The sequence below is a fragment of the Prionailurus bengalensis genome, chromosome C2 (genome assembly GCF_016509475.1).
Source record: "Prionailurus bengalensis isolate Pbe53 chromosome C2, Fcat_Pben_1.1_paternal_pri, whole genome shotgun sequence".
In the NCBI taxonomy this organism is placed as follows: Eukaryota; Metazoa; Chordata; class Mammalia; order Carnivora; family Felidae; genus Prionailurus; species Prionailurus bengalensis.
The window spans coordinates 1836758-1863473 of NC_057350.1; the positions used below are offsets into that span (position 1 = coordinate 1836758).

Consider the following 26716-nt stretch of genomic DNA (forward strand, 5'->3'; position numbering starts at 1 on the left):
GTCTTTGTATCACTTTACCACCTCCCTCACTGCATTCTTCAGTATGTCTTTTCATGTGTGTTTCCTCACCTACTGGCTGTCTTCCTTCACTGGAACGGAAGGGAAGCCCGTGGAAGGAGGGGCCTTGTCTCTCCTTCACCACTGCGTCTGCGCTGGCCGGAGGAGTGGGGCCTGGCAGCCGCGTGGGTAGCGGCTGGCCCCTTCTAGTCCAGCTGGCCGAGGGGAGTGTGGACACCACTGCCCCGGGGCTTCGTGCAGCCCCTCAAAGCTTCAGATAGGACCAGAGGGCAAATGTAAGTAAATACCATTTGGATGAGCGATTCCGCGATTAGAATTGTAACTGGGCACTTTTCAGGACATCAAATTACGTGGCAAAACAGAGACGTGACACGCTTCCAGGCCAGCGGTTAGAGCAATATTTTGATGACACCGGTGAAGTATTTAGTTAGAGTGTCCTGTGTTTGCAAGGTGTAGATTCACCGTGGCCCTTCTCTCGGCCTCTCTCGCTTAAGCTGTTACCCACGGGGGGAAGTGTGGTCTCTGTCTCTTTAGGGAGAGTGTGAGCTGTTACAGCGTCAGACCCTTACTTCCATCCAGTGACATTTCGTCCCCGTCTTCCTCCGGAGACTGATCCATAGGGCGGTGGCAGGGGGCTAGAGGCTGCTGCGCATGTGGCCAGGTGGTTGGTACCTGGGTCTGCAGCACTTGTGGTCAGGTGGCAGGTTAACTCCCGGTGCACACGTGCGCGCGTTTCTGTGTGCTTGTCCTCCGGAGGGGGTCGCGGGCTCCCGGCGACTCCCGGCGGCCTCCTTTCCCACCTGGTGGTCCCAGTTTACATTCGTGCCCGCAGGGTGTGTCTGTGGCTCCTCGGCTGGGGGGAGGCGGCCTTCTGTCCCATCTGGACGCTCGGGCTCCTGGGCTGCTCCGCTGGGGGCACTGTCATCCCGTTGTGGCCTTAGTTTCCCCACAGTTAATGAGTTGAGCACCTTGTGACATGTTCCTTCATTTTGTGACGTGTCTTCAAGTCTTGTGCTTGATTTTCTTTTGGGTGGTTTATATATTTTTATTGATTCTGAGAAGTTTCAATGCTAGCTCTTTGCTGGTTATGTCTGTAGCAAATACCGTCCTCTCTGGGGCTTCCCTTTTCGTTCTCTTAAAGGTCTCTTGATAGCAGAGGCTCTTAGTTTCAGCGTTCTTTTTAAAAAAAATTTTTTTTTCAACGTTTACTTATTTTTGGGACAGAGAGAGACAGAGCATGAACGGGGGAGGGGCAGAGAGAGAGGGAGACACAGAATCGGAAACAGGCTCCAGGCTCTGAGCCCTCAGCCCAGAGCCCGACGCGGGGCTCGAACTCACGGACCGCGAGATCGTGACCTGGCTGAAGTCGGATGCTTAACCGACTGCGCCACCCAGGCGCCCCTTTTTTTTTTTTTTTTAATTTTTTTTTTTCAACGTTTATTTATTTTTGGGACAGAGAGAGACAGAGCATGAACGGGGGAGGGGCAGAGAGAGAGGGGGACACAGAATCGGAAACAGAGTTTCAGCGTTCTTAATTTCACCCATCTTTTCCTTTGATGGTTGGTGCTCTTTGGCTTTACCTCTGTAGTTGGTCTAAATTATTTATTGTTTTATATTTCATAAAACAACTGAAATTAATTTTGGGGGGAGTCAGCTTTATTGAGATAAAATTTGCACACAATTAAGTGTGCTACTTAAAATATATTTTTTTTAATGTTTATTTTTGAGAGAGAGAGCGAGAGAGAGCGAGACAGACAGAATGGGAGTGGGGGAGGGGCAGAGAGAGAGGGAGACACAGAATCCGAACAGGATCCAGGCTCTGAGCCGTCAGCACAGAGCCCGACGTGGGGCTCGAACCCACGGACTCTGAGATCATGACCTGAGCCGCAGTCGGACGCTCAACTGACTGAGCCACCCAGGCGCCCCTCAACTTAACTCTTTTTCAAGAAGTCTGGGCTGTTCTCAGTTGTTTGCATGTTTGTGTATCTTTTAGAGTTATCTTGTTTGCATTCAGGCAAGAAGACCTGTTGGGATGTTGGCTGAGGCTGCACGGAATCTGTAGGTGCAGTTGGAGGAGGATTGAGAACTGTAATTTTGAGGCTTCCATCCATGAACTTGCTCGAGTCTCTGCTTGGGAAGGCCTTCAGAGCCGTGGCGGTTCTCGCATGCTACAGGTCTGCACAGCTTTTAAAAACTTACCTGTGTGTGTTTCCTAGTAGAGTTGACGTCTTTTTAAGATTGTTCTAGTTTGCTCATACATAGAAACACATTCAGTCACATGTCTGGACCTCGTAGTCAGCAGTGTTGGCAAACTCACTTCTTCTAGTGATTCTTTTGGACTTAGGGCGTATGTGACGTGGCATCTGTGAGTAACGATGGTTTTACTTCCACTTTTCGGAACCTTACGGCTTGTAGTTATTTGGCACGGGTTTGGCAATTTTATGGCCCTTCAGAGAACCAGTTTTTGGTTTTGTCTGTCTGTTTCTTGCCACATCAGCGATGTCTTGGGCGCCTGGGCCCGACAGGAAGTGCATCTCTGGCCCGATTCCCTACTCCCGGGTGGCCACCCTTCTTGCCCAGGACTGTTCTTCTCTCGTCACTCGTCCGCGTCTGTGTGCGGGTTTGGGTTCACTCTGGAGCCTTCCACATAGAAGACGAGGAGGCCAGGACTTGGGACGGCGTTTCTCGGTGGCGGGGCTGGGCCTCAGTCTCTCGGCGACCACTGGTCTTCGGCAGTTGCCGAAGTGCCGCCTGCTTGCTTCTTCCTACTTTCGTTCTCGGTGCTCGGGCCTGACGCTCCGTGGGGTGCCACGTCGGGGGCTCACAGATTGAGTAGAGTGGCGCCGGGGACCGACAGCTGTGCCGTGTGTGCTCCGAGTCCTGGTTCACGAGCGCCGGTCGGTCCCTCGTTGCTCACGCTCAGAAGGGCCCGTGCCGCCGCTCACAGCGCCAGGAAGCACCATCCGGTCGGAAAACTGGACGCTGTGCTTGACGTGTGAAGTTGAATCGAAACAACCGGCAGGGGTATTTTTGAAAGATAATTGACCCCTTCGGTTTCTTCATTTGTCAGACCAAAGGGTTTATAGCTCCAAAAATTCTACGTTTTGCTGCCGTAAAGAGCCGCGTACATAGTCGTTGTCGGAAACGTAATGGGAATAGGTGTTCACTTTGGACAAACGGGGTTTTAACCTGTTAACGTATGTACTCCACAGTTGTCGTTTGGTTAGAATGCCAGCCTGATGCTCATTCTGTTTCATAATGCTTTTGCTTTTTCATTTTGTAGAACTGACGCTGAATCCTCCGGAAGGAATTGTGGCGGGTAAGGCACTAAAGTTAGCTTCTTTGTAATTTACTTCTAATTGCCAAAGTGGCCTTCTAAGTTAATTGTGGAAAATTTTTTTTGTTTTTTGCAGGTCCCATGAACGAAGAGAATTTCTTTGAGTGGGAGGCGCTGATCATGTAAGTTAGTTATATGTGCTGTTAGTTTCCAAGACGTTATTGGACATCAGACCCCGGAATCCAGCTAGCAGCAGGGCTGTGCTCAGAAGTCTCCGTTTGAAGAAAAGGCTTCACACACCTGTTAAATTGAGCTCTTTTTTAATCTGCTGGTCTGAGTAGAAAACAGAGACGTATATCCCGAGAAATGAAAATATTTCCTGAGAGTCAATAAAAAAGTTTTGTCATACTTTATATTTGCAGAGTTTTAAAATAATAAGTTTTGAATGTTGAGTGGCAGTGCTGGGTTAGCCTCAAACGGTATCGGTGGCTTTGACTTCGGGAAGTCCCTAGGAGCCCACGGGGTTTTTTTTGTTTGTTTTTTTTTAAACATGTATTCATTTTTTGAGAGAGCGAGAGAGAGACAGAGCACCAGCTGGGGAGGAGCAGAGAGACAGAGACAGAGACAGAATCCGAAGCAGGCTCCAGGTCCGAGCTATCAGCACAGAGCCCGACGCGGGGCTCGAACCCACGAATTGTGAGATCATAACCTGAGCTGAAGTCAGATGCTTAGCTGAGCCACGCAGGTGCCCCAAAGCCTGCGGCTTTGAAGGGGGAAAGGCCCCTGGGGTGGGGAGGGGAAGGTCCCTTGGGTGCAGGTGAGCCTCCAGCCCTGCCCCCCGTGCACCTGCGCTTTCCTCTTCCTCCTGCTCTGTCTCCATTCAGCCCCTCCTCTGCTGCTGCTTTCTTCCTGTGCGTTGCATGGCCTTCCATTGTCCCTGACCCCAAGACGTGGCTTTGTTCTAAGGAGAGCAGTGTGACTCCTGGCCCTGTTCTAGAAAGATCCTGACCGGATCTCGTGATCTTTCACCTGGTGATGTTGCTTAGAGCCGCAAATGGACCCCCTCTTCTAGCGTGTTCCAGGGCCCTGTGAGCCAGGCCCTTCGATTGCGTTCTGTCCACTTCAGATGTACATTTTTGACCATTCTTAGACTTACTGTATTTTCAAATAAATGTGGTTAAGTAAAAGTTAGGAAGTTGGGATTTATCCTCAGTCTCTCAGGTTTCTCTTCGGTACAGTGAGACCTCTCAGGTGGCCAGCACGTGTCGAGGCTGGGTTCTGGGGGGCTGAGACGTGCTCTCAGGGGAGGGACAGGGGCTGTGGCCGCACACGCCCTCGCTCTGTCTGCGCGTGCCCGTTGCGTCCGCCACGCGAGTTCTTACTGCTTCCCGTGTTCGAGAACCACATTGCTGGCAAGTGTTGTCTGTGGAGGTGAGATGATATGGAAATGGATGAGAAAAGGAGGCTTTTCTGATAAGCAAGATATTTAAAAATCATCAGTAAACATTGTCCAGAGGAAATACAGCAACGCCTAACATTCCCTGATAATTTGTAATACCCTGATCGCTTGGGCCTGTGGTACCCAGTTTTTCCTGTGTTTAAATGTTTCTGGCACGGGGACGTCTTTACAGCCTATCTGGGTACGTAAAAGGGTGTTGTAGCTTTTGTCCCCTAAAGCAATTCTAAACGGGACGGGGCGTCTCCTGGTCGGCAGCGTCCCGCGTCTAATGGGACATGGCATTATCTGCTGTGTCGGCTGTAGGTCCTTTGATTTTTAAGGAGACAGGAGATTACATCATAGGAACGTGATTTGTCACCGCCATTTTTCACGTACCGTGTCATGTGTGTCGTCTCTGTGCTAACGTGGACACAGGTGCACGGGTTCCTGTCAGTGGGCCCCCCGTCTTACACGACACTGGCCTCTGCACATCAGCAGACTCCTTTAGAAGCCCTTCAAGGGACACGTCAGGCCCTCGGAATGGTTTCTGAAAAGGTGTTTGTTAAAACCTGTTAGCATAACCGTTACTAACTTTAGATCAACACTGTAAAACGAATATTTTGAAAACCCATGTTAGCAGTTAGATGCAAAGGCAGCAAAAGCAAAAAGTAAGCAAGTAGGATTGTGTCAAACGAGGAAGCTTCTGCTCGGCAAAGGAAACCACCAACAGAAGGAAGAGGGAGCCTATTTGCAAATCACCTGTCTGATTAGGGCTAATACGCAAACTATAGAAGCGCCTCGTACACCTCAAAAGCAAAAAGAGAAACGGTCTGATTAAACGGTGGGCAGAGGATCTGAACAGACATTTTTCTAAGCAAGGCCTCCGGACGGCCGACGGGTCCATGGAAAGATGCTCAACGCCACTCATCACCAGGGGAAAGCAAACCAAAACCTCAGCGAGATTCCGCCTCACGCCGGTCAGAATAGAAGGGCCGTCACCAAAAAGACAAGAAATCCGAAGTGTCGGTGAGGGTGTGGAGGAGGAGGAGCCCTCGTGCGCTGCTGATGGGAACGCACACCGGGCCGGCCGCCGCGGAGGACCGAACGGGGGTTCCTCAGAAAGTGAAAACGAGAGCCGCCCTTCCGCCCGGCAGTTCCGCTTCTGGGGCTTCATCCAAGAGAAGGAAACCACCATTCGAAAGGACGTCTGTACCCCCGTGTGTACCGCAGCGTTACGCGCGACACCCGAGACGCGGAAGCGGCCTGAGTTGGTGTCCATCGGTGGATGAATGGACGGAGGAGATTGGGGTGCGTGAGATGGGCAGAGGCGGACAGAAGGTACCGCGTCCCGGCTACAGGCGTGTCCCGGACGTGCTGCCGTCACCGACCTCGTGGTGCGTGTTGGAGAGTCTCCAAGACGGTAACTCTTGCGAGTTGCCGCAAGAAAGAGATGGGTGGCTTTGTGTGGCGACGGATGTTCCCTGGCCTCACTGGGGTGACCGCGTTGCAGCGTCTGCGGATCTGGAGTCCTCGCGCCCCACGCCTGGAACAGAACGCTCCCTGTCAGGCCTCGGTTTAAAAGGAGGTGATGAAGCTTTCTCAGCTGGAGCGCTTCTGTGTTCGAATGGGGCTTTTGCCTTCGTGTGGGATTCCCCTGCTCCAGGGTCTGCTGAGCCTGTGGGTCTTGGTCCCGTTCCAGACCCTTTTACAAACAAGAGGCCGTTTACAAATGTACTTAAAACATCTATTAAGGAATTAACTGTCCTCCCGGCGACTGGTCTCACCCTGCTTTTTGGCAGACAGCTGGCTGGATTCCACTCCTCAGTGATAGCTCTGCTCTGCTTTCTTTTTATTCTTTGATTGTCTGCAGTTTCTTTGTGCGCCGGCGTTTCTAAACCCGTACCTGCCCCGTTTTCTGGGAGGCAGGGTGCCTCCGGCTTTGCCGCCCTGCTCCTCTGCCGGGCCTCCGTCTCTTGCCAGTTGTGCGGTGGGGAAAACCGCTTTTCAGGGGCTCGGGCCACAAGCACGGGGTGCCCGTTCTATTAGGGTTCCCGTCTGAGGACGCGGGTGCATCCTGGGTGACCCCAGATCTCCCCCCGAGAGAACGGGAGGGACGGAGGGTGTAGGATGGGAGCGGGAGAGCTAAACGGTGAAGTTGCCCCCGCCGCTTCTTTGATTGAAAGTAAAAGGCAACCCCGATGGCTTTTGGCTGAGCCGAACGGCCAAGAAGGGGGCTGGGGCTGCTGTCCTCAGATGAACAGACGTGGGGGACACTGCTCGTAATACGTGTCGCGAGCGGTCTGACCCGGCAGCCCCAGCCTTGGGGGTCTCTTCCGCAGACGGTGTTCTGAAGATCTCTGCGTGAGGTTCATTTCTGCATGCACTGCAGTAATTAGAAAATGGAAACAACATTGGCCAACATAGTTTATGAAACATCCGCACTGCCCAGCGTCGGATGCCGTGTAACACCGACAAGGTTCGGGCAGAATCTCCATGCTGGCCCAGAAAGGCATCCATCGTGTGTCATTGGGTGGACAGAGCAGATTAGGGAACAGCGGGCCTAGACCAGTGCCGTCCGTGGGGATGACTTCCTGCCCCCGGGACACTCAGTGGCATCTGGAGATAGTTGTGGTTGTCACAGCTGGGGGACTAGGGGAGTCCACTGCCAGTGTCTGGGGGGAGCCGCGGAGCACCTCGCCGCGCAGACAGCACAGGCCCGTCGGGCCCAAGATGCCGGTGCTGAGGTCAAGAAACAAGTTTTGCCCGTATTAGGTGTACAAGTTGAAGATTCTGGTAATTTTATAGTTTTGAGGCCACTCCCACAACAGTTTTACAGCATTTCCTGAAAGGTCTTCGTGCCCCCGGTCAGTCCCCATTCCCACCCTGAGCCGTAGGCAGCCTCTCTTCTTTTTGACCCTCGAGATTGGCCGTCCCGGACCTCTCCTGCAGATGGAATTATAAAGCAGCCAGTCTTGTGTGTCCGGCTTCTTTCACCCTCCTGTGCATTTGCGATTCTGTCCCCTTGCTGGGGGTGTCACGCCTTCGTCTTTGCCACTGACCCCAGCCTCTGGGGGGATGGGCCGCACCTTCTTCCCCACCCGCCAGGCGAGGGGCCTTTGGCCGCTGTGACCAGTGCTGCTGCGGTCCCTCGCGTACCGCGTGGACCCCGTTGTCGCTCTCTGAGCATCGCTGGGTCCACGGGAGTGGGGGTGCTGTGACACAGAGGAAGCTGATGTTTTAATGTCTCCAGAAACTGCCAGGCCGTCTTCCAGAGTAGGTCAGAGTTTTACGTTGCCACCAGCACGGATGAGGACTCCCTCACCCACACCTGCCGTGTGGCTGTAGCTGCCCTGGGCGTGAGGCCACACCTCACCCTGGACTTGACCTGTGTTTTCTAAGGACTGATGGTATTGAGCATCTCTTCATGGGCTTATTAGCCATTCATGTATCTTTGGTGAACTTGAGAAGTTTTGCCAATTTTTAATTGGCTTGTTTTCTTTTTCTTAATTTAATTTTATCATTATAAAAATATTTATTTTTGAGAGAGAGAACAAGCAGGGGCAGAGAGAGAGGGAGACAGAATCTGAAGCAGGCTCTGAGCTGTCAGTGCAGATCCTCATGTGGGGCTCGAACCCACAAACCGTGAGATCATGTGGATTGCCGTCTTTTTGAGTCCTAAGAGTTCTTTATATATTTTGGATGCAAGGCCTTTATCAGACCCATGATTTTCACGTTTTCTTCCAGTCTGCAGTTTTCCTGGTCGTCGTCTTAATGGAGCTTCTTGAAACTCAAAGGTTTTAATTTTGATGAGGTGCAACCTCAGTGTTTTTGTCTTGTGGGTCGTGCTTTTGGTGTTGCATTACCCAAGGTTAAAAGGGTTTCCGTTTTGTATTTGTGGTTCTTCTATTGACCTTTTAAATTTTGATCCATCTTGGGCTGATTTTTTTTTCAATATATGAAATTTATTGTCAAATTGGTTTCCATACAACACCCAGTGCTCATCCCAGAAGGTGCCGTCCTCACTACCCATCACCCACCCTCCCCTCCCTCCCACCCCCCATCAACCCTCAGTTTGTTTTCAGTTTTTAAGAGTCTCTTATGCTTTGGCTCTCTCCTACTCTAACCTCTTTTTTTTTCCTTCCCCTCCCCCATGGGTTTCTGTTAAGTTTCTCAGGATCCACATAAGAGTGAAAACATATGGTATCTGTCTTTCTCTGTATGGCTTATTTCACTTAGCATTACACTCTCCAGTTCCATCCATGTTGCTACAAAGGGCCATATTTCATTCTTTCTCATTGCCACGTAGTACTCCATTGTGTATGTAAACCACAGTTTCTTTATCCATTCATCAGTTGATGGACATTTAGGCTCTTTCCATAATTTGGCTATTGTTGAGAGTGCTGCTATAAACATTGGGGTACAAGTGCCCCTATGCATCAGTACTCCTGTATCCCTTGGGTAAATTCCTAGCAGTGCTATTGCTGGGTCATAGGGTAGGTCTATTTTTAATTTTTTGAGGAACCTCCACACTGTTTTCCAGAGTGGCTGCACCAGTTTGCATTCCCACCAACAGTGCAAGAGGGTTCCCGTTTCTCCGCATCCTCTCCAGCATCTATAGTCTCCTGATTTGTTCATTTTGGCCACTCTGACTGGCGTGAGGTGTGGTATCTGAGTGTGGTTTTGATTTGTATTTCCCTGAGGAGGAGCAACGTTGAGCATCTTTTCATGTGCCTGTTGGCCATCCGGATGTCTTCTTTAGAGAAGTGTCTATTCATGCTTTCTGCCCATTTCTTCACTGGGTTATTTGTTTTTCGGGTGTGGAGTTTGGTGAGCTCTTTATAGATTTTGGATACTAGTCCTTTGTCCGATATGTCATTTGCAAATATCTTTTCCCATTCCGTTGGTTGCCTTTTAGTTTTGTTGGTTGTTTCCTTTGCTGTGCAGAAGCTTTTTATCTTCATAAGGTCCCAGTAGTTCATTTTTGCTTTTAATTCCCTTGCCTTTGGGGATGTGTCAAGTAAGAGATTGCTACGGCTGAGGTCAGAGAGGTCTTTTCCTGCTTTCTCCTCTAGGGTTTTGATGGTTTCCTGTCTCACATTCAGGTCCTTTATCCATTTTGAGTTTATTTTTGTGAATGGTGTGAGAAAGTGGTCTAGTTTCAACCTTCTGCATGTTGCTGTCCAGTTCTCCCAGCACCATTTGTTAAAGAGACTGTCTTTTTTCCATTGGATGTTCTTTCCTGCTTTGTCAAAGATGAGTTGGCCATACGTTTGTGGGTCTAGTTCTGGGGTTTCTATTCTATTCCACTGGTTTATGTGTCTGTTTTTGTGCCAATACCATGCTGTCTTGACGATTACAGCTTTGGAGTAGAGGCTAAAGTCTGGGATTGTGATGCCTCCTGCTTTGGTCTTCTTCTTCAAAATTACTTTGGCTATTCGGGGCCTTTTGTGGTTCCATATGAATTTTAGGATTGCTTGTTCTAGTTTCGAGAAGAATGCTGGTGCAATTTTGATTGGGATTGCATTGAATGTGTAGATAGCTTTGGGTAGTATTGACATTTTGACAATATTTTTATTCTTCCAATCCATGAGCACGGAATGTTTTTCCATTTCTTTATATCTTCTTCAATTTCCTTCATAAGCTTTCTATAGTTTTCAGCATACAGATCTTTTACATCTTTGGTTAGATTGATTCCTAGGTATTTTATGCTTCTTGGTGCAATTGTGAATGGGATCAGTTTCTTTATTTGTCTTTCTGTTGCTTCACTGTTAGTGTATAAGAATGCAACTGATTTCTGTACATTGATTTTGTATCCTGCAACTTTGCTGAATTCATGTATCAGTTCTAGCAGACTTTTGGTGGAGTCTCGGATTTTCCATGTATAATATCATGTCATCTGCAAAAAGTGAAAGCTTGACTTCATCTTTGCCAATTTTGATGCCTTTGATTTCCTTTTGTTGTCTGATTGCTGATGCTAGAACTTCCCACACTATGTTAAACAACAGCGGTGAGAGTGGACATCCCTGTCGTGTTCCTGATCTCAGGGAAAAAACTCTGTTTTTCCTCATTGAGGCTGATGTTAGCTGTGGGCTTTTCATAAATGGCTTTTATGATCTTTAAGTATGTTCCTTCGATCCCGACTTTCTCGAGGGTTTTTATTAAGAAAGGTTGCTGAATTTCGTCAAATGCCTTTTCTGCATCGATTGACAGGATCATATGGTTCTTATCTTTTCTTTTATTAATGTGATGTATCACGTTGATTGATTTGCAAATGTTGAACTAGCCCTGCATCCCAGGAATGAATCCCACTTGATCATGGTGAATAATTCTCTTTATATGCTGTAGAATTCGATTTGCTAGTATCTTATTGAGAATTTTTGCATCCATATTCATCAGGGTATTGGCCTGTAGTTCTCTTTTTTTAATGGGTCTCTGTCTGGTTTAGGAATCTAAGTAATACTGGCTTCATAGAATGAGTCTGGAAGTTTTCCTTCCCTTTCTATTTTTTGGAATAGCTTGAGAAGGATAGGTATTAACTCTGCTTTAAACGTCTGGTAGAACTCCCCTGGCAAGCCATCTGGTCCTGGACTCTTATTTGTTGGGAGATTTTTGATAACTGATTCAATTTCTTCGCTGGTTATGGGTCTGTTCAAGCTTTCTATTTCCTCCTGATTGAGTTTTGGAAGCGTGTGGGTGTTTAGGAATTTGTCCATTTCTTCCAGGTTGTCCAGTTTGTTGGCATATAATTTTTCATAGTATTCCCTGATAATTGCTTGTATCTCTGAGGGATTGGTTGTAATGATTCCATTTTCATTCATGATTTTATCTATTTGTGTCATCTCCCTTTTCTTTTTGAGAAGCCTGGCTAGAGGTTTATCAATTTTGTTTACTTTTTCAAAAAACCAACTCTTGGTTTCATTGATCTGCTCTATAGTTTTTTTAGATTCTATATTGTTTATTTCTGCTCTGATCTTTATTATTTCTCTTCTTCTGCTGGGTTTAGGCTGTCTTTGCTGTTCTGCTTCTATTTCCTTTAGGTGTGCTGTTAGATTTTGTATTTGGGATTTGTCTTGTTTCTTGAGATAGGCCTGGATTGCAACGTATTTTCCTCTCAGGACTGCCTTCGCTGCATCCCAAAGCGTTTGGATTGTTGTATTTTCATTTTTGTTTGTTTCCATATATTTTTTAATTTCTTCTCTAATTGCCTGGTTGGCCCACTCATTCTTTAGTAGGGTGTTCTTTAACCTCCATGCTTTTGGAGGTTTTCCAGAGTTTTTCCTGTGGTTGATTTCAAGCTTCATCGCATTGTGGTCTGAAAGTATGCATGGTATGATTTCAATTCTTGTATACTTATGAAGGGCTGTTTTGTGACCCAGTATGTGATCTGTCTTGGAGAATGTTCCATGGGCACTCGAGCAGAAAGTATATTCTGTTGCTTTGGGATGCAGAGTTCTAAATATATCTGTCAAGTCCATCTGATCCAATGTATCATTCAGGGCCCTTGTTTCTGTATTGACCGTGTGTCTAGATGATCTATCCATTTCTGTAAGTGGAGTGTTAAAGTCCCCTGCAATTACCACATTCTTATCAATAAGGTTGCTTATGTTTATGAGTAATTGTTTTATATATTTGGGGGCTCCCGTATTCGGCGCATAGACATTTATAATTGTTAGCTCTTCCTGATGGATAGACCCTGTAATTATTATATGATGCCCTTCTTCATCTCTTGTTACACATCTTGGGCTGATTTTGGATATGGCGTCAGGTAGGAGTCCAAAGTCATTCATTTGCGTTCGGCTCTCCGATTGCCTTGATGCCGTTTGTTGAAAAGGAAACCCTTTCTGCATTGAATTGCCACGGCGCCTAGGTCAAACATGACCGTAAATGGAGGGGTGTATGTTTCGGCTCTGAGTTCTGTTCCCTTGAGCTGGGCCCATCCTTGGACCGTTACCGCGCAGTCTCTGTTCTTGTAGCTTCCCGGTAAGTTTGGGGATTGGAAAGTGCAAGTCCTCTGATTTTGTTCTTCTTTTACAAGATTGTTTTGCCTGTTCCCGGGTCCCTTGCAATTCCATCTGAATTTGAAGATCGGCTTCTCAATTTCTGCAGGGAAGCCAGCTGGCATTTTGATAGGGATTGTGTGGATGAGGACTTTGACAGTCTTGAGCGTTCTCATCCGGGCATGTGGCATGTCTCTCCATTTAGTGAGGTCTTTGAGAATTCCTCTCAGCAGTGCAATGATACATTTTTAATTTGAAAAACCCAACTTTGTGGATGAAGGTATGTGGGTTTATGCACATGGAGACAGGCTTGGAGAACCCACACTTACCTGTGTCTGCCTTGGGGAGGCGACTCCGGAGGGAGCGGAGTTTTCTATACTTCACGTATTTGACTGTTTTCCAAAATATGTTTCTCTAGTTAAAGTCCGTTCATGTTGTAAAAGTTGTGTGTCAAAATTGACTATGAGGGGCGCCTGGGTGGTGCAGTCGGTTGAGCGTCTGACTTCAGCCAGGTCACGATCTCGCGGTCCGTGAGTTCGAGCCCCGCATCAGGCTCTGGGCTGATGGCTCAGAGCCTGGAGCCTGTTTCGGATTCTGTGTCTCCCTCTCTCTCTGCCCCTCCCCCGTTCATGCTCTGTCTCTCTCTGTCCCAAAAATAAATAAACGTTGAAAAAAAAAAATCTTTAAAAAAAAAAATTGACTATGAAATTCTTGTAATGATGGACTTATTTAGTGTGCTTTTAATATAGTTCAAGCATATCTGATTGCAAGTTTTCAGAGACGTCCATGTCGCAAAACAGAACAAAATACACCAAACCCAGGGTATGACTGCAGCCTCCTTCTGGACAGATTGAATCCGAGAAGACTATATGGGAGAGAACCCGAGTTTGCTACTGCCATGGTTTCCCAAGGCGGAGGCCACCTGTCCTGTCCCCGTCCTTCCTGCGCTTCTCACCGTTGGTTTTGTACCTGGGAATTAGTGGGCAGCACAGAGCACAAGAAAAAAAAAAAAACAAAAACGCAACAAACCCGCCATCTGGGTCGATCCCAGAGACCCCCCTGGGTGCCTGCTTCTGGGCGGCCGAGCCCACCTGCTCCTTTCCCCGGGGCGCTCCCTGCAGGTTGCGCTCCCTAGGGCACCTGCTGTCTGTCCTGCTGGCGGCCCGCGACCGGGTCCCTCCCTGCTCACTTTGCCGCGGCGAGGGGCCTTTCTGTGGCTGGCGCTCCTCCCGCACTTGCCTGGCTTGAAGCCCAGTGGCCGGAACTACAGGCCAGGAGCTTGGCCTTCAAGAGCGCCCCGCACGGGTCTGTGGCCAGCCTCCTGCCCGGGTGAGCGGGGGGCGCCGACTGCGGAGCGTGAGGGCAGGAGGGACATGGTGCCCCTCCTGGCCCGCCTGCTGGGTGCCCTGTGCACGTTCAGCAGCCTGAGGGCCACAGGGACCCATCCCTTGCCAGTGGAGGGTGTCTCTGAAGCAGTATACCTTTTCCTCTTAGGCCTCAGGTGGTCGTGACTTTGGGGAATAATCGTCCCGTAGTAATCCAGTTCAAGTCCAAGTGCTAACGAGTGGTTTACAGTCTCCATTACTTAGAGCCTTGTCATACGTGTGTCGTATGTATTGTCCTTGTGCCGTGACGGACTTGGAAAGGAGAACGGGCAGCTTCTTCAGCACCTGCCACAGCCGAGTGACGTGCAGGCCGCCGTCCTAGAACACGCCCTGTGGGCACACGGCTCTCTCACACCCGGACACACCTGGGTTGCACTTCAGCGTGCTGGTCTCCCTGTGCCTTCAGCGTGCTGCCCGCAGCATGTGTTGTTATCCGGACACGCTTTGAAGTGGAAAGTAAGGAACGACGGTTTTCGTTTTAATTTAGTGTCCGAGACTAAAGGAGCATCTCTCCGATTTTCACGGACTCTGCAAGTAACAGCGTTTTCGACGGTGCGTGATCGCTGGTGCCACGTGGCCCTGGGCGCGGGGCGGGTCAGGCAGTTGCCCCCTCGGTACTTGCTGGGTATGTGATTCACCCAGGCCAGCAAATCAGAGCGAGCTGTCGGACGTGCGGTGTCCTTTCCGGAGCAGAGCGCATGCGTCACGCTCTGCTCTGATTCTGGTCTCAGAAAGTGAAAGTACTTCCTTCAGGAACGGCGTAGCCATTATTTTAATTGGTGGACAGCAGTTGGCAGCCTTTGAAGAGTTCCGTTTGCTTTAGATAAATCTGTTTCCTTTCGTCTTGTACTTTCCTTTTTCTCACCTGAGGATTTGTGAGACGAGGCCTTCGGCGAGAGAGAGGGGGGCCGTCTGGAGCGGGGGCGCCAGGATTTGTCCAGAGAGCGCACCGGCTCTGTCTGGGTGTCGTTTCGGGAGTCAGCCCGGTGGCGTTTTCCGGAGTCGGCAGGCACGCCCCTGCACACGCGGGCCCCCTGCCTGCTTGGCCCAGGCAGTGGGGCGGCCTGGAGGAGGAAGCCCTGGTTTCGAACCAGTAGCCGACCGGGGACATTTGAAAACCGCTTTGATGCTGGAGATGTGGGAGTGCTTCAGGAAGTGTTTGGTCGCGCTCCTGAGGCCACGGATGACCCAGTGGGCTCTTTTAATGTTGAAGAAAGCCCTATCGTGAGAAACGCAGCCCCGAGCGAATTCTGTTCGGTTCATTCCAAAACGCCACCCAGACGTCGTTCCCTCTTCTGACTCGGACGTGCCAGAAGTACCGAGGCACGTGGGCAGGTGTTCCCGACGAGGACGGGGTTCCTTTCTAGGGGAGCGTCCGCCCAGCCTCCCGGGTTAGCCGTTCAAACTGCCTTCTACCCCGGACCTCAGCTCTGCCATCCGCTCGTCGAGCCTCCCAGCTTTGCCTCCTGGGCGGGGGGGCGTGAGCGCCGCGCTTCCGGGCACCTTCCGTCGGGGGCCTGGGGACGATGAAAGGGGGTGCTCATCGGCTGCCTGGGGCTCCTCTACCAGAAGACGCGCGTGGTGGTCTCCTCGGTCTGTGCCAGGCCCGTGTGCAGAGGAAGGGACCTCCAGGGCGTCTGTTCAGGGCGCGCGGGGCGGCCTGGGACCACCTCGTCCGGCAGCCAGGCGGTGGCGGTGCTGGCTCTCCGTGCCGCCTGCAGGCCCTGCCCTGGACGGACACCATCCCGGCACCGGAGCCGGCCCGGCCCCACGCTCGACCCTCTTCACGTGGCTTCGCCTGTCCTGCTTGACGCCAGGGCTCTGGGCGCTCTCGTGACCCCCTCCCCCCGTTTCACTACGGTTTCTCCAAAAAGTAGCAAGGACGCAGTTTTCAGAATCATGGTCGGTCTCTTAAGTTGAAAAAAATGGACTCCAAAAAACACTTTTTACCGTGTTCTTTTTTTTTTAAGTTTTACTTATTTTGAGATAGAGCATGTGTGTGCATGCCGTTGGGTGAAGAGCAGAGAGAGAGAGAGAGAGAGAGAGAGAGAGAGAGAGAGAATGCCAAGCAGGCTCTGCACTCACAGTGCAGAGCCTGATGTGGGGCTTGAACTCACAAACCGTGAGATCGTGTCCTGAGCTGAGATCAGACACTTCACCCACTGCACCACCCAGTTGCCCCCCTCCCCCCTTTAACAGGTCAAACCTTGTTCTTGTTTTGACTGTTTTGCCGCAGCCCGGCCCTCCTTCCCCTGGGACGCAATCCTGGCATCCACTGCGGTGGTGCCAGCGGAAGCTCTGAGTGTCCTCACCAAATGGTGGAGAAGCGCCCTGTGCGGCTTCTTCGGGGATTCTTTGTCTTTTCCCGTCAATCGTGGAGAGAAATATCGTTCACGATATTTGCAAGTTTATTTTACTGAATCAAAATAGTATTATTGACTTAAAATTTGTGCTTTGAAAAAACGATTTTAAAAAAATGAAGGTTGTCTTGGAACAAGTGTATGTCAGTTATCGTCTCCCGCGCCACGTCTCGCATTCATCTTGAAAGGCAGCGTGTCTGCCGTGTCGCGCCTCCTGCAGCGACCAGGGCCCGGTCTCCACGCCGTGTTGGCGTCGTAGAGCTCGTATTACAGGTCGTGGCTTAGACAGGCACTCAGTCGGGCCCAGCAGCTCACGCGCGGCCGGCTGTCGCCACACATGTTCGGTGTCTTATTTTCGAGGCTTAGGTAACCTGTCAGCCGCCCTAACGCGTGTTCCCTAGGGGCGGTTTGTAAGGGGGAGTCTTTCTGTCTTGAGCTGGGGCTCTGCCTCTCCGCTGCCCTGTCGTGCACACGGGCCAGGAAATAGTGTTAATTTACACCTACGGCTTTAAAATCTGACGGGGCTTAGAAGTGGTTTATTCCATTTCTGCCATTTTCCACGTGACGAGGCCGTAAAGCCAGGCAGACAGGCGTGCCGGTGACCGTGTGGCGCGGGCCGCGTGACAGGCACCCAGTGCAGGCCCGCGGGGCAGGGCTGGCCGTGCGCGTGCACACGCCTGGCTGTGCGCGTGGGCCTGTCGGGGATCACCTGTGTGCTTTTCATCTGGTCCTTGAAGGTTACAGAAACCCCGCTTCTAAGGCACACTTGAGGGCGCCTGGGGGGCTCAGTCGGTTAAGCGTCCGACTCTTGGTTTTGGCTCAGGTCATGATCTCACCGTCGTGGGTTCGAGCCCCACGTCGGGCTCTGTGCTGACGGCATAGAGCCTGCTTGGGATTCTCTCTCTCTCTCTGCTCCTCCCCCGCTCATGTGCTCTGTTTCTGTCTCAAATAAATAAACTTAAAAAAAATAAGAACAGTAAAAATAGCCTTCGAAGTAAAAAAAAACTCTTAACCCCTACCATTTAATATGATGGTCTTTCTCTAACGGGCATAATCCATATCCTTGCTTGAAGGTGAAATGACGGCGAACATACAGGAAGTTTACAAGGTCCTTGGGTTTTGCAGCTTTGCCCGGAGCCCTCCCCTCCGATCCCGGCTCTAGAGAGGCTCTGTCTGCTGCCCCGCCCTTCCCTTCGTGAGCGCAGAACCTGTGCCTGCAGCGTGGTCTCTGTGCTGGTACCTGGGACTCCAGCCAGGTTGGGGCGGGACAGTGAGCGTCATTTTCCACTCAGGAAAACATATCGGCGGGGCGCCTGGGTGGCTCAGTCGGTTGAGCGTCCGACTTCGGCTCAGGTCATGGTCTCGTGGTCTGCGAGTTCGAGCCCCACGGGGGGCTCTTTGCTGACGGCTCGGAGCCTGGAGCCTGCTTCGGATTCTGTGTCTCCCTCTCTGTCTCTGCCCCTCCCCTGCTCACACTCTGTTTCTCTCTGTCTCAAAAATAAATAAAGATTAAAAAAAAAAAAAAAGTATTGGTTCATCACTGTCATGTATTTATCCATTCATTTACTTGTTTTTAACGTAGAGGAAGAAACTTTCAATATAATTTATTGTCAAGTTGACTGACCTACCGTGTATCCAGTGTGCTCTTGGTTTTGGGAGTAGACACCCGTGGTTCGTCGCTCACTTGCTCATCGCTGTTACTTACCCTTTCCACGCGTGTTTGTGAAACACTAGGAACTTCCTCAGCTGGCCGCTGCAGTGAGACACTGAGAAAACTACTTGCACTTGTGTTTCTGTCTTCTAGGGGCCCAGAAGACACCTGTTTTGAGTTTGGTGTATTTCCTGCCATCCTGAGTTTCCCACTGGATTACCCATTAAGTCCCCCAAAGATGAGATTTACCTGCGAGATGTTTCATCCCAACAGTAAGTGCTCTGGGGAGTGGCTTTGATGGCACCGGGCGAGGCACGGGGTTGTGTGCGTGTGACAGGTGCCCTCAGCGATGGTGCCACATGGAAGATGCTGTGTATGTTTTGAACTTCCGTCACTTAGTCATGGTGGGATTGACATCAACCGAAAAGCAGGGTAAGGGAGATAAAACAAAATGGTGGACCTAACACTGGGTGCCATTTGACCCGCCCGCTCCTTCCGGTGGGCCGATGAGAGCACGTGAGCGCGGGCGTGCGCAGAGCGCTTTGCGGGCCTCCAGCACGGTGTGGTGTTCGACGGTGGGGGCTGGTCAGAGCAGACTAGGTTTGCAACAACAGATGCCTGGTTAGTCCGTATGTTAGAGCGCTATAGAGAGATTTTAGATGCTCTAGAATAATATTTAATGATATGGAATGGTATCTGGTCTATACCGAACGAGAAAAGCAGGTCACTAATCAGGCTTATTACAGTTTACTTGGTTTTTTTTTTTTTTAATTTTTTTTTAACGTTCATTTATTTTTGAGACAGAGGGAGACGGAGCATGAGCAGGGGAGGGGCAGAGAGAGAGGGAGACACAGAATCCAAGTCAGGTTCCAGGCTCTGAGCTGTCAGCACAGAGCCCGATGCAGGGCTTGAACTCACGGATGGTGAGATCGTGACCTGAGCCGAAGTCGGACGCTTAACCGACTGAGCCACCCGGGCGCCCCTACAGTTTACTTTTTTGAAAAAAAATTCACATGTAGATATGTGTAACTGGAAGTGTAACACGAAAATGTTGAAAGTGATTCTCTTTCCAAAATGGGATCTCTTTTTTATTTGTTTTTGGTTAATCTTTTTTCTAAAATAAACGCATATTTTAAGAAGAGGGGAAAATACGGTCACTAAAGAAATTCATTGGACTTAAGTTGGAAAAGTATCTAGTAGCAGGAATTGGAATTCTTCAATAGCTGTGGTTTTTATTCCTGAAGAATTAGTAAGAAAATATGTTGTATTTTAATTGATCATATTCGGATAATATTCCTCTTTGTAAGTGATTAATTTTACTAAAAATCGTGATCTTAATAGTTGAGAAGAAAAGTAAGTAAGATACACCGTTTTGTAGAAATATTTTATTTGAAACGAATTCCTTTTCCTATGCTTCTCTGCACATAAGATAGCTGACGGCTAATTGAACTCATGAGAGCATTTCTAGAACTTTCTGAGCCTTTGACACCTCTCAGCTTACAAAGGAGTCCACTTTGCACGGTCTCCTCTGGCCCGCACCTGCCTGGGCACCTCCTCTTGGGAGAGCTCTGCCCAGATCCCGCCCCCCTCAGTGAAGGGTCTCAGGATTGCCCGTCTGGGGAGGCGCTTCCTGCCGCTCCTTTGAAACTTCTCACTACACTGATGATACATGTGGGTCATCAGTTCCCTCCTCAGAGAGATCGTTTCCAAGTGCTCTCTCATGTTAATGCAATTCTGCGTGCCTGGTAGGTACCCAGGACTACCCCTTCCTTTGCGAAGGCTGGCCACGACGTGGCAGGGCTTTGAGGCCGGGTGACGCGTGCACGTGGGCATCCGTCACGCTGCTGTTGACTTTGGCGTGTGTTCAGGGTGTTCTGTGATGCAGAAGTAAAAATACGTGACAGTAGATGGAGTCGACTGAAGAAGTCCGCAATTTCAAATCGATTAACCAGAAAACGGAACTATAAAGAGGATTGTGGGCAATTAAAAAGTAATACGATTGGGGCGCCTGGGTGGTGCAGTCGGTTAAGCGTCCGACTTCAGCCAGGTCACGATCTCGCGGTCTGTGAGTTCGAGCCCCGCATCAGGCTCTGGGCTGATGGCTCAGGGCCTGGAGCCTGTTTCCGATTCTGTGTCTCCCTCTCTCTCTGCCCCTCCCCCGTTCATGCTCTGTCTCTCTCTGTCCCAAAAATAGATAAACGTTGAAAAAAAAAAAAAAGTAATACGATTATATCGAAGATACGCACACTCTAGAACCGTGCTGGTGACACGGTGTTAGAGGCAGATGTGGCTGTGAGCTGACAGTTTGATATTGTGCTGAGGGGTTGTCACGTTCAGGTAATTCAAGTAGTTTTAAACTTTGGCTGTCCTCTAAGTGGATGGGTGTTATTTCTATCTTGTGAAAATCATTTTTGAGAACTATTTAGGTTTGCCAATGACATGAATATTGACCAGTCCCTAAATGCTTTGAAAGAATAATTGAGTACATCTACTGAGACTTGCTGGGATACAGGGGTGAACGGATAATAAAAGGTGGGGGCCTTGACCATCACGAGCTGCCAGTCTGAGGGCAGAGGTGAACACGGTTGGACGAGTCCTACAGGTAAATAGGAAGTCACACCAGGAGGCCAGGGAGGGGCCCCGGGCTGGTGGTGGTCAGGCTCACGTCTGCAGGAAGAGCCGTGGGAGTTAACCCAGTGACGTGTGAGAGGCGGAAGTGTGTCTGACTCGTGCAAAGGCCCCGTGCAAGGAGTGAAGGGGCCAAACCGGTTCAGGCCCTTTGGCCAGGAAGAAGGATTCTGATACTTGTGCGGGAGGAGTGGAGATCCGCTGAGGGAATCAGAGTGAGGGAGGGAGTCGTGTGGCCAGTGTGGTCTTGGAAGGGTCACTGGCTGTGGTGTAGAGGACAGACCGCAGGGCTGGGACACAGATGAGGCGGCCTGGGGAAAGAGAGGCCAGCGGTGCGGAGCCGAGCACAGGCGAGACGAGGGAGGGATTGCAGGGGGGGCCCGGTGAGAGAGGAGGCGGCAGGGCCGCCGCCGCCTCCGTGTTTCTGGGTTTGTGCTGTCACCGTGTGTTGTGACACACTGTCACCGTTCGGTGCCACCACCTGGAGGAGGTCCGCTGAGATTGGACACCTCACGGCAGGGATGCCGTCCGGAGCCTTGGGCGCCCAGGCCCCGGGCGTGGGCACCACCGCTGGGCCCCCTGACGCCCCCAACAGCTGCGCACGCGCTCTCCGTCCGAGACGCACCGACCGTAGGCAGCTGGGAGCAGAGTGCCGGGACGGGGATGGATGGACGCGCGAGGAAGGAGGTGCCACAGGAGGCACCGCTCCGACCCACCCGGGTGTCTCAGTGGTCACGGGGTTGTGAGCTCACGAGCAAAGGGGAATTACTAAAATTCGTCCTCAGCTGTCTGTTGTTCGTGTCGTTATAACCGGAAGGCCTTGCAGTTTGACAGTTGAGTGCCCGACTGGACTCCCCGTGTCTGCGTATGCGCTGTGCCCGCCCTGTGTGCCGGAGGAGTGACAGTGCCCGCGGCACCCTCGGCGGGACTGGAGACAACCGCGAGCCGGAGACGCGGTTCCTCCCCAGACCGTGGGCGTCTGGTTCATGGCGCTGTGCGCTGGGGCGGGTTAGGTCGGACACAGCTGACCTCCAGAGGCGCAGACGGCCGTCCGTCTCTCTGTTGGAGCGAGTTCCCTGGAGAAGTCGGGACACCTTCCTCCTTGGATGGCACAGCCTTCATCCTGGCTCTGTGGACGTAGGTCTTCGCGACCTCGCTCAGGGCTTTCGGGGCGGAGTTAGGAAAGTCGCTCTGGAACCAGCTCTGGAGGTTACGTGCGTTCGTTTGGTGAAATGTCTCACGGCCAGATAATCCTCCCTTTCGTCCTTGGGGATCGAGTGGGGCCTCGTGGCCGTGAGCGTGGCGCCCGGGGCCCGGCTCTGCTCCAGCCGTGCCCACGGCTTGCCGTCCGCGTCCACCTCGCCCGCTCTCCGCCGTGGGGCTCACCCGGTGTGTTTTGACCCCACAGTCTACCCCGACGGCAGAGTCTGTATCTCCATCCTCCACGCGCCGGGCGACGACCCCATGGGCTACGAGAGCAGCGCAGAGCGGTGGAGCCCCGTGCAGAGCGTGGAGAAGATCCTGCTGTCGGTGGTGAGCATGCTGGCAGGTAAGGCCCGCGGCCACACGGCACGGCGGCTGCCACGGTCTCCCGTGCGCTTCGCTCCCGCGTGCGGTGTATGGACGGGTGCGGTTTTCTGCCTCCTAGCCGAATTCTTTGTACCTGCTCGTCCGCATGTCGCATGCCTGTCGTTCTTACGGGTCTCAAAGATGCCTTCCTGTTGTGTGTATCGTGTGTTGACCGGAACTAACCGCACCCCGATCCGCGGGCACCGCGCTCACGCGCTGGTGTTTACCGGGGGGGCCTGCTGTGTCGCAGACGCCGGGCCCTGGGGGGTCCAGCTCGGTGCACCCTGGGCCCCACCTTAGGGCCTGCTTTCTGATGGGACTTTGCAGGCCCAGCAGTGGTTGCCAGTCACCGACAGCTCCTCAGATGCAGGGACTGTGGGGCCAGCTCCCGCGACGGGACTGGGCGGGAGGAGTTGCGAGCACGTGGGAGGTGACCGGGGAAGGGGGGCAGCTGAGCCTCGAGGGGGCCCTGCCGGGACCGCTTACGGCTCGAGCTCAGCGGGGGCAGGGGCCAGGGCGCCCTGTGGAAGTGTGTGCTCACCTGGGGCCCAGGCCTCTGTGCGGGTGTTAGACCGCCAGCCGTGCCTTAGAACGACCGTCCCTGCAGCCGGGTGCCCGTTGGGCGGGTATCCCCGTGGCCCGGGCGAGAGGACGAGGGCTTCGAGCAGCTGCAGGGCCAAGAGCCAGGGTGCGTCTGGGAGACGCGGGCTCACGGGCGTGCAGGGTGACGCCTGTGTTTCTGACCTGAGTGCCTGGGTAGAGGAATGCTGTTTCTGGGGACAGGAATCTGGGGGGGGAGGGTGGCAGGAATGGGAGGAGAGTCCGGGATGTAGGTGTCCATCCTTGGTGGCCGTTCCCCCTCGGGAGCCGCTCGGCCAAGGCCAGGAGTGGGAGCGAGGGTGCGGGGTCACGTCTGGGGAAGACAGTGGGTGGTGAGCAGGACAAGGGGGTTGAGGTACAGAGGGTGGGCGGGCGGGCGGGAGGAGAGGAGTCCTCAAAGAAACGTAGGGAGGAACGACGCGGAAAACCGGGAAGAAGGGGAACGGAGGCGAGTTGGGGGACGGCCGACAGTGCCGTGGGTGGCCCGGAGGAGGAGCCGGCGGGGTCCTCGGTGGGCCCCTTGGGTCACCGCGAAGTCGCGGACGTCAGTTTGAAGGTGGAGGCGCCTCGGCCTCTGTTCACACGCCTAGTGAACGACCGGGCGAGAGGCGACGTTGTCTCCGGCCGTCCGCGGTAAGTTGCGCCCTCGCAGACGTCGTTTCTTTGGAGGTTCTGGTGTGTTCCTCACACGCTTCTCTCACAGCACGTGTCCTCTGTCCTGACCTCCCTCTTCTCCAGCTCTGTCCCCACAGCCAGCGCGGCCACGGCCTGCTCCGCTCGGCGCCCTCCGGCCTGCTTCAGGAGACCGAGGCCCCCCCCCCGTCCACCGCGGGCCGTGCGGGCCCTGGGGTTTCCGCGTCGCAGATGCGGGGCGGGGAGCGGGCCCGGCCAGGGGTCCCCTGAGCGCACGCCTTCCTTGGGGCCTGCGGGACCGCCGGTCCTCTGCCCCCGCCTCTCCCGTTGCCCACCTGGTAGCACCGAGTCTGAGACCACGCGTGGTCATTTGCGGTCTGTAGGCCCACTAGATGGTGCCCTCTGAGGGCCCGTGTCACCATGTTCTCCGCACGCCTGGTGCCCTGCACGAGGCCTTGCGCACAGGACCCGGTGGGGAAAGGCTTGCTGTGTAAAGGGAGGAAGAAAGTCATTGTGGGTGGAGGAACGGAGGCGGCGTGCCCGCAGAGGGAAGCCAGGCCGGGGCGCGAGGGAACCTCCCGGTCGTGCTGGCGGCCGCGCCGGCCTCTGGGCTGCCTTTTCTGCCTTTTCTGATTCAGCACTTCACGGCATTCCAGTCCCCCACCCCACAGGCCCCGCTGCCTCTTCGTGTGCGTCCTGATTTGTCTGGAGCGCCTGCCGGGCTCAGGCATCCCCCTCGGTCGGACGTCGGCCTCGCAGGGTCCTTTGGCGGGAGCCGGGTGGGCGGCGGTGGGGAGGAGTGGGCCACGCGGAGCACCGACCGTGAGGCCGGAGGGGCGGGCGGCGGGTCGTCCGGAGCTCACTGCGCAGTGGGGACCCAGTGTTCCCAGAGTAGGACTGAGAACGCAGGCTGGCTCTCCGAGACCCTCGGGAGGCAGGGGTCACCAGGGCGGGTCTTCATGCGGTGTCCCTGACCTCACGCCGCCTCCGGCCTCCCTGTCTCGCGGGTGAGGAGGCTCCCGTCCGTCTTTCGGAGAGCTGATCTCCTTCCCTGGCGGTTCGCAGACACCAGCACCTGTCCTTCGCGTCTGGGACACGGTTCCAGAAGGATTGCAGGTGTTCCCGAGTGAAGCGGGAGACCTCGCCGGGCCCTTGCCCTCTGGTGCCCTTTCACACGGAGCGCCTGTCCGTCTCTTTCAGAGCCCAACGACGAGAGTGGCGCCAACGTGGATGCTTCCAAGATGTGGCGGGACGACCGGGAGCAGTTCTGCAGGGTCGCCCGGCAGCTGGCGCAGAAGTCCCTGGGGCTGTGAGGCCCCGGCCCACACATGGACACGCGCAGTGACAGTGACACCCTGTGCTGGTACCCAAAAAGGCGAGCTTGCAGAAGCACAGCGTCTGGTTTTCCCCTGCCTTTCCCGCTCCAAACAGGCTTCTCTTCTGAAATGGTCATTTATGTAGGATGATGACGCTGGGCGCAGTCTTCCCCGTATTCGCGTGGGTGGTCGGAGCCCTCGCCACTGGCCCTCCCAGCCGGGGCCCCGCACGCCCCGCCGGTAGTGGCTTCCCTTCCGTCTGCCGGGCAGGGGGCGGCCAGAACCAGTTGTCCTTCTGAAGAAGCAGCAGAGGGTGGGCGGGACAGCTCTGGCCTTGCTCCCCGCGTGCCCCAGGGGGACGGCTGTCGGCGTCCCTGCTTTCTAGTGCTTCGGGGGTGTTGTCCTTGTCATCTGGTTACAGCTTTTTGTCTGTCGCGCATTACAAACTATCACACTTAGAAATGCTTTCAGGAAATAAATACTTTTTAAAAATGTGGATTAATGAAAAACGGGGTGTGTACGAGAGAGGTGTACTGCTGGTCGTAAGGACTGACCGCTTCTTCCTGGTCCCGTTTAGCGAAGAGGTACACCGATGGCCGGGTTTACTGGCGCATCACAGGGCGGGAGCACGCGAGACTGGACGTTTTGGTCAGTGTCTTCTGGACGCACAGGGGTCTGTCTTTTCCACATAAACACGGGGAGGTTCTGACGTTCTGTACGTCGTGGCCGCAGCAGGAACGTTGATTATTGAGACAGTTCTTTTCACTTGGGGCTGGAAGGGAATGTGCACCCCTAGTGAGCGCAGAGGCGTGCCTTATCCCAACCTTGACCGGGGCCGGGCCGGGGTCGGGGGTGGGGGTGGGGGCGGGGCACTCAGTGTGGGGTGTGATGTCCCTGCCCTGGCACCAGGGGCTCCGTTCTAAGCAATAACAGATCTGTTGCAGAATCAAGTATTTGGCCTGTCAGACAGGTTACGTCTAAATAGGAATTTCTATTTTTGCAGTGGGGGACAGTCTACAGGACATACCGTGGGTTTTACTTCTCATCCTTCTCTCCTCAGTCACGTGTCCAGCGGGCGGGAGTCCGTCTCACTGACACCTGACACAGGGTTGCTTGGTGGTCACGAGACTGGTAGACGGGGCTCCGTCCATGCTGGCTCTGTAAGGAGAGCAGATTCTTTCTTTCTCAGAAGGGAACCACTTCAGATTTGGAATTCAGTACGAGAACTTGTATTTGGAAGGGGATCAGGAAGGGAGAGGGGTTGTACCTGAATAGTATTTGCGGGCGTATTAAATGAGACGCGGCCCTCTCCATGGAGAGGGAAGGACTGGTCCGTGGACACGGCTGGTGTGCGGGCGCTGTGGCCACGGGGTTTCCATGAAATCTGGAGAAGGGAGAGAGGCTATCTCTTTGCAAGCAAAGTATTTTTATTCACTTGTATTTATTAAATGGAAACAAAGAGAATCTCATGTCCTTACTTTGTGGTGGAGTTTAATTACTATGTTAAAAATAAAGTTATATATTTTCCCCCTATTCCGTACCGTATTTTTCCTTGTGGACTTTTATGTAACGCTACAGGATTTTGTGTAATCCTAGAAAACCGAAACTGGTTGTGTCCCGGGTCGGTGCCAGAGGCCTCGTAGTGAGGCGTGGCCGCAGCTGGAGCCCTTCGGGGCGCCCCTTTATCCTGGGGACCCGTGCCCTTCTTCCTCTCCTCCCCCTGCCGTGCTCCTTTGCGGGAGTTCTGGGTTCCTTAAGGGGCCCGGGTGTGCGGTTGGCGGCGGGGGCACGGGGGTGTGCGTGGGGGTGTGCAGGGACATGGGGGTGCGTGGGACACAGGGGTG

The 26716-nt window shown here is 52.9% G+C and overlaps 1 protein-coding gene across 4 annotated transcripts in view; it reads left to right on the top strand.

Annotated features, from left to right (window-relative positions):
• Nucleotides 1-26405, top strand: part of UBE2G2 (ubiquitin conjugating enzyme E2 G2) — a 40628-nt gene extending 14223 nt beyond the window's left edge. For 3 of the 4 annotated variants that reach the window (XM_043593428.1, XM_043593429.1, XM_043593430.1), the window contains 5 exons: nucleotides 3302-3337; nucleotides 3432-3477; nucleotides 18280-18398; nucleotides 22163-22303; nucleotides 24757-26405. In XM_043593428.1, coding sequence (XP_043449363.1) covers nucleotides 3302-3337; nucleotides 3432-3477; nucleotides 18280-18398; nucleotides 22163-22303; nucleotides 24757-24869 — 455 coding nt within the window. In that variant the 3' untranslated portion in view covers nucleotides 24870-26405. The remainder of the gene's footprint in view (nucleotides 1-3301; nucleotides 3338-3431; nucleotides 3478-18279; nucleotides 18399-22162; nucleotides 22304-24756) is intronic. The other variant, XM_043593431.1, reaches the window with a different exon arrangement.
• The last annotated feature ends 311 nt before the right edge of the window (nucleotides 26406-26716 follow it).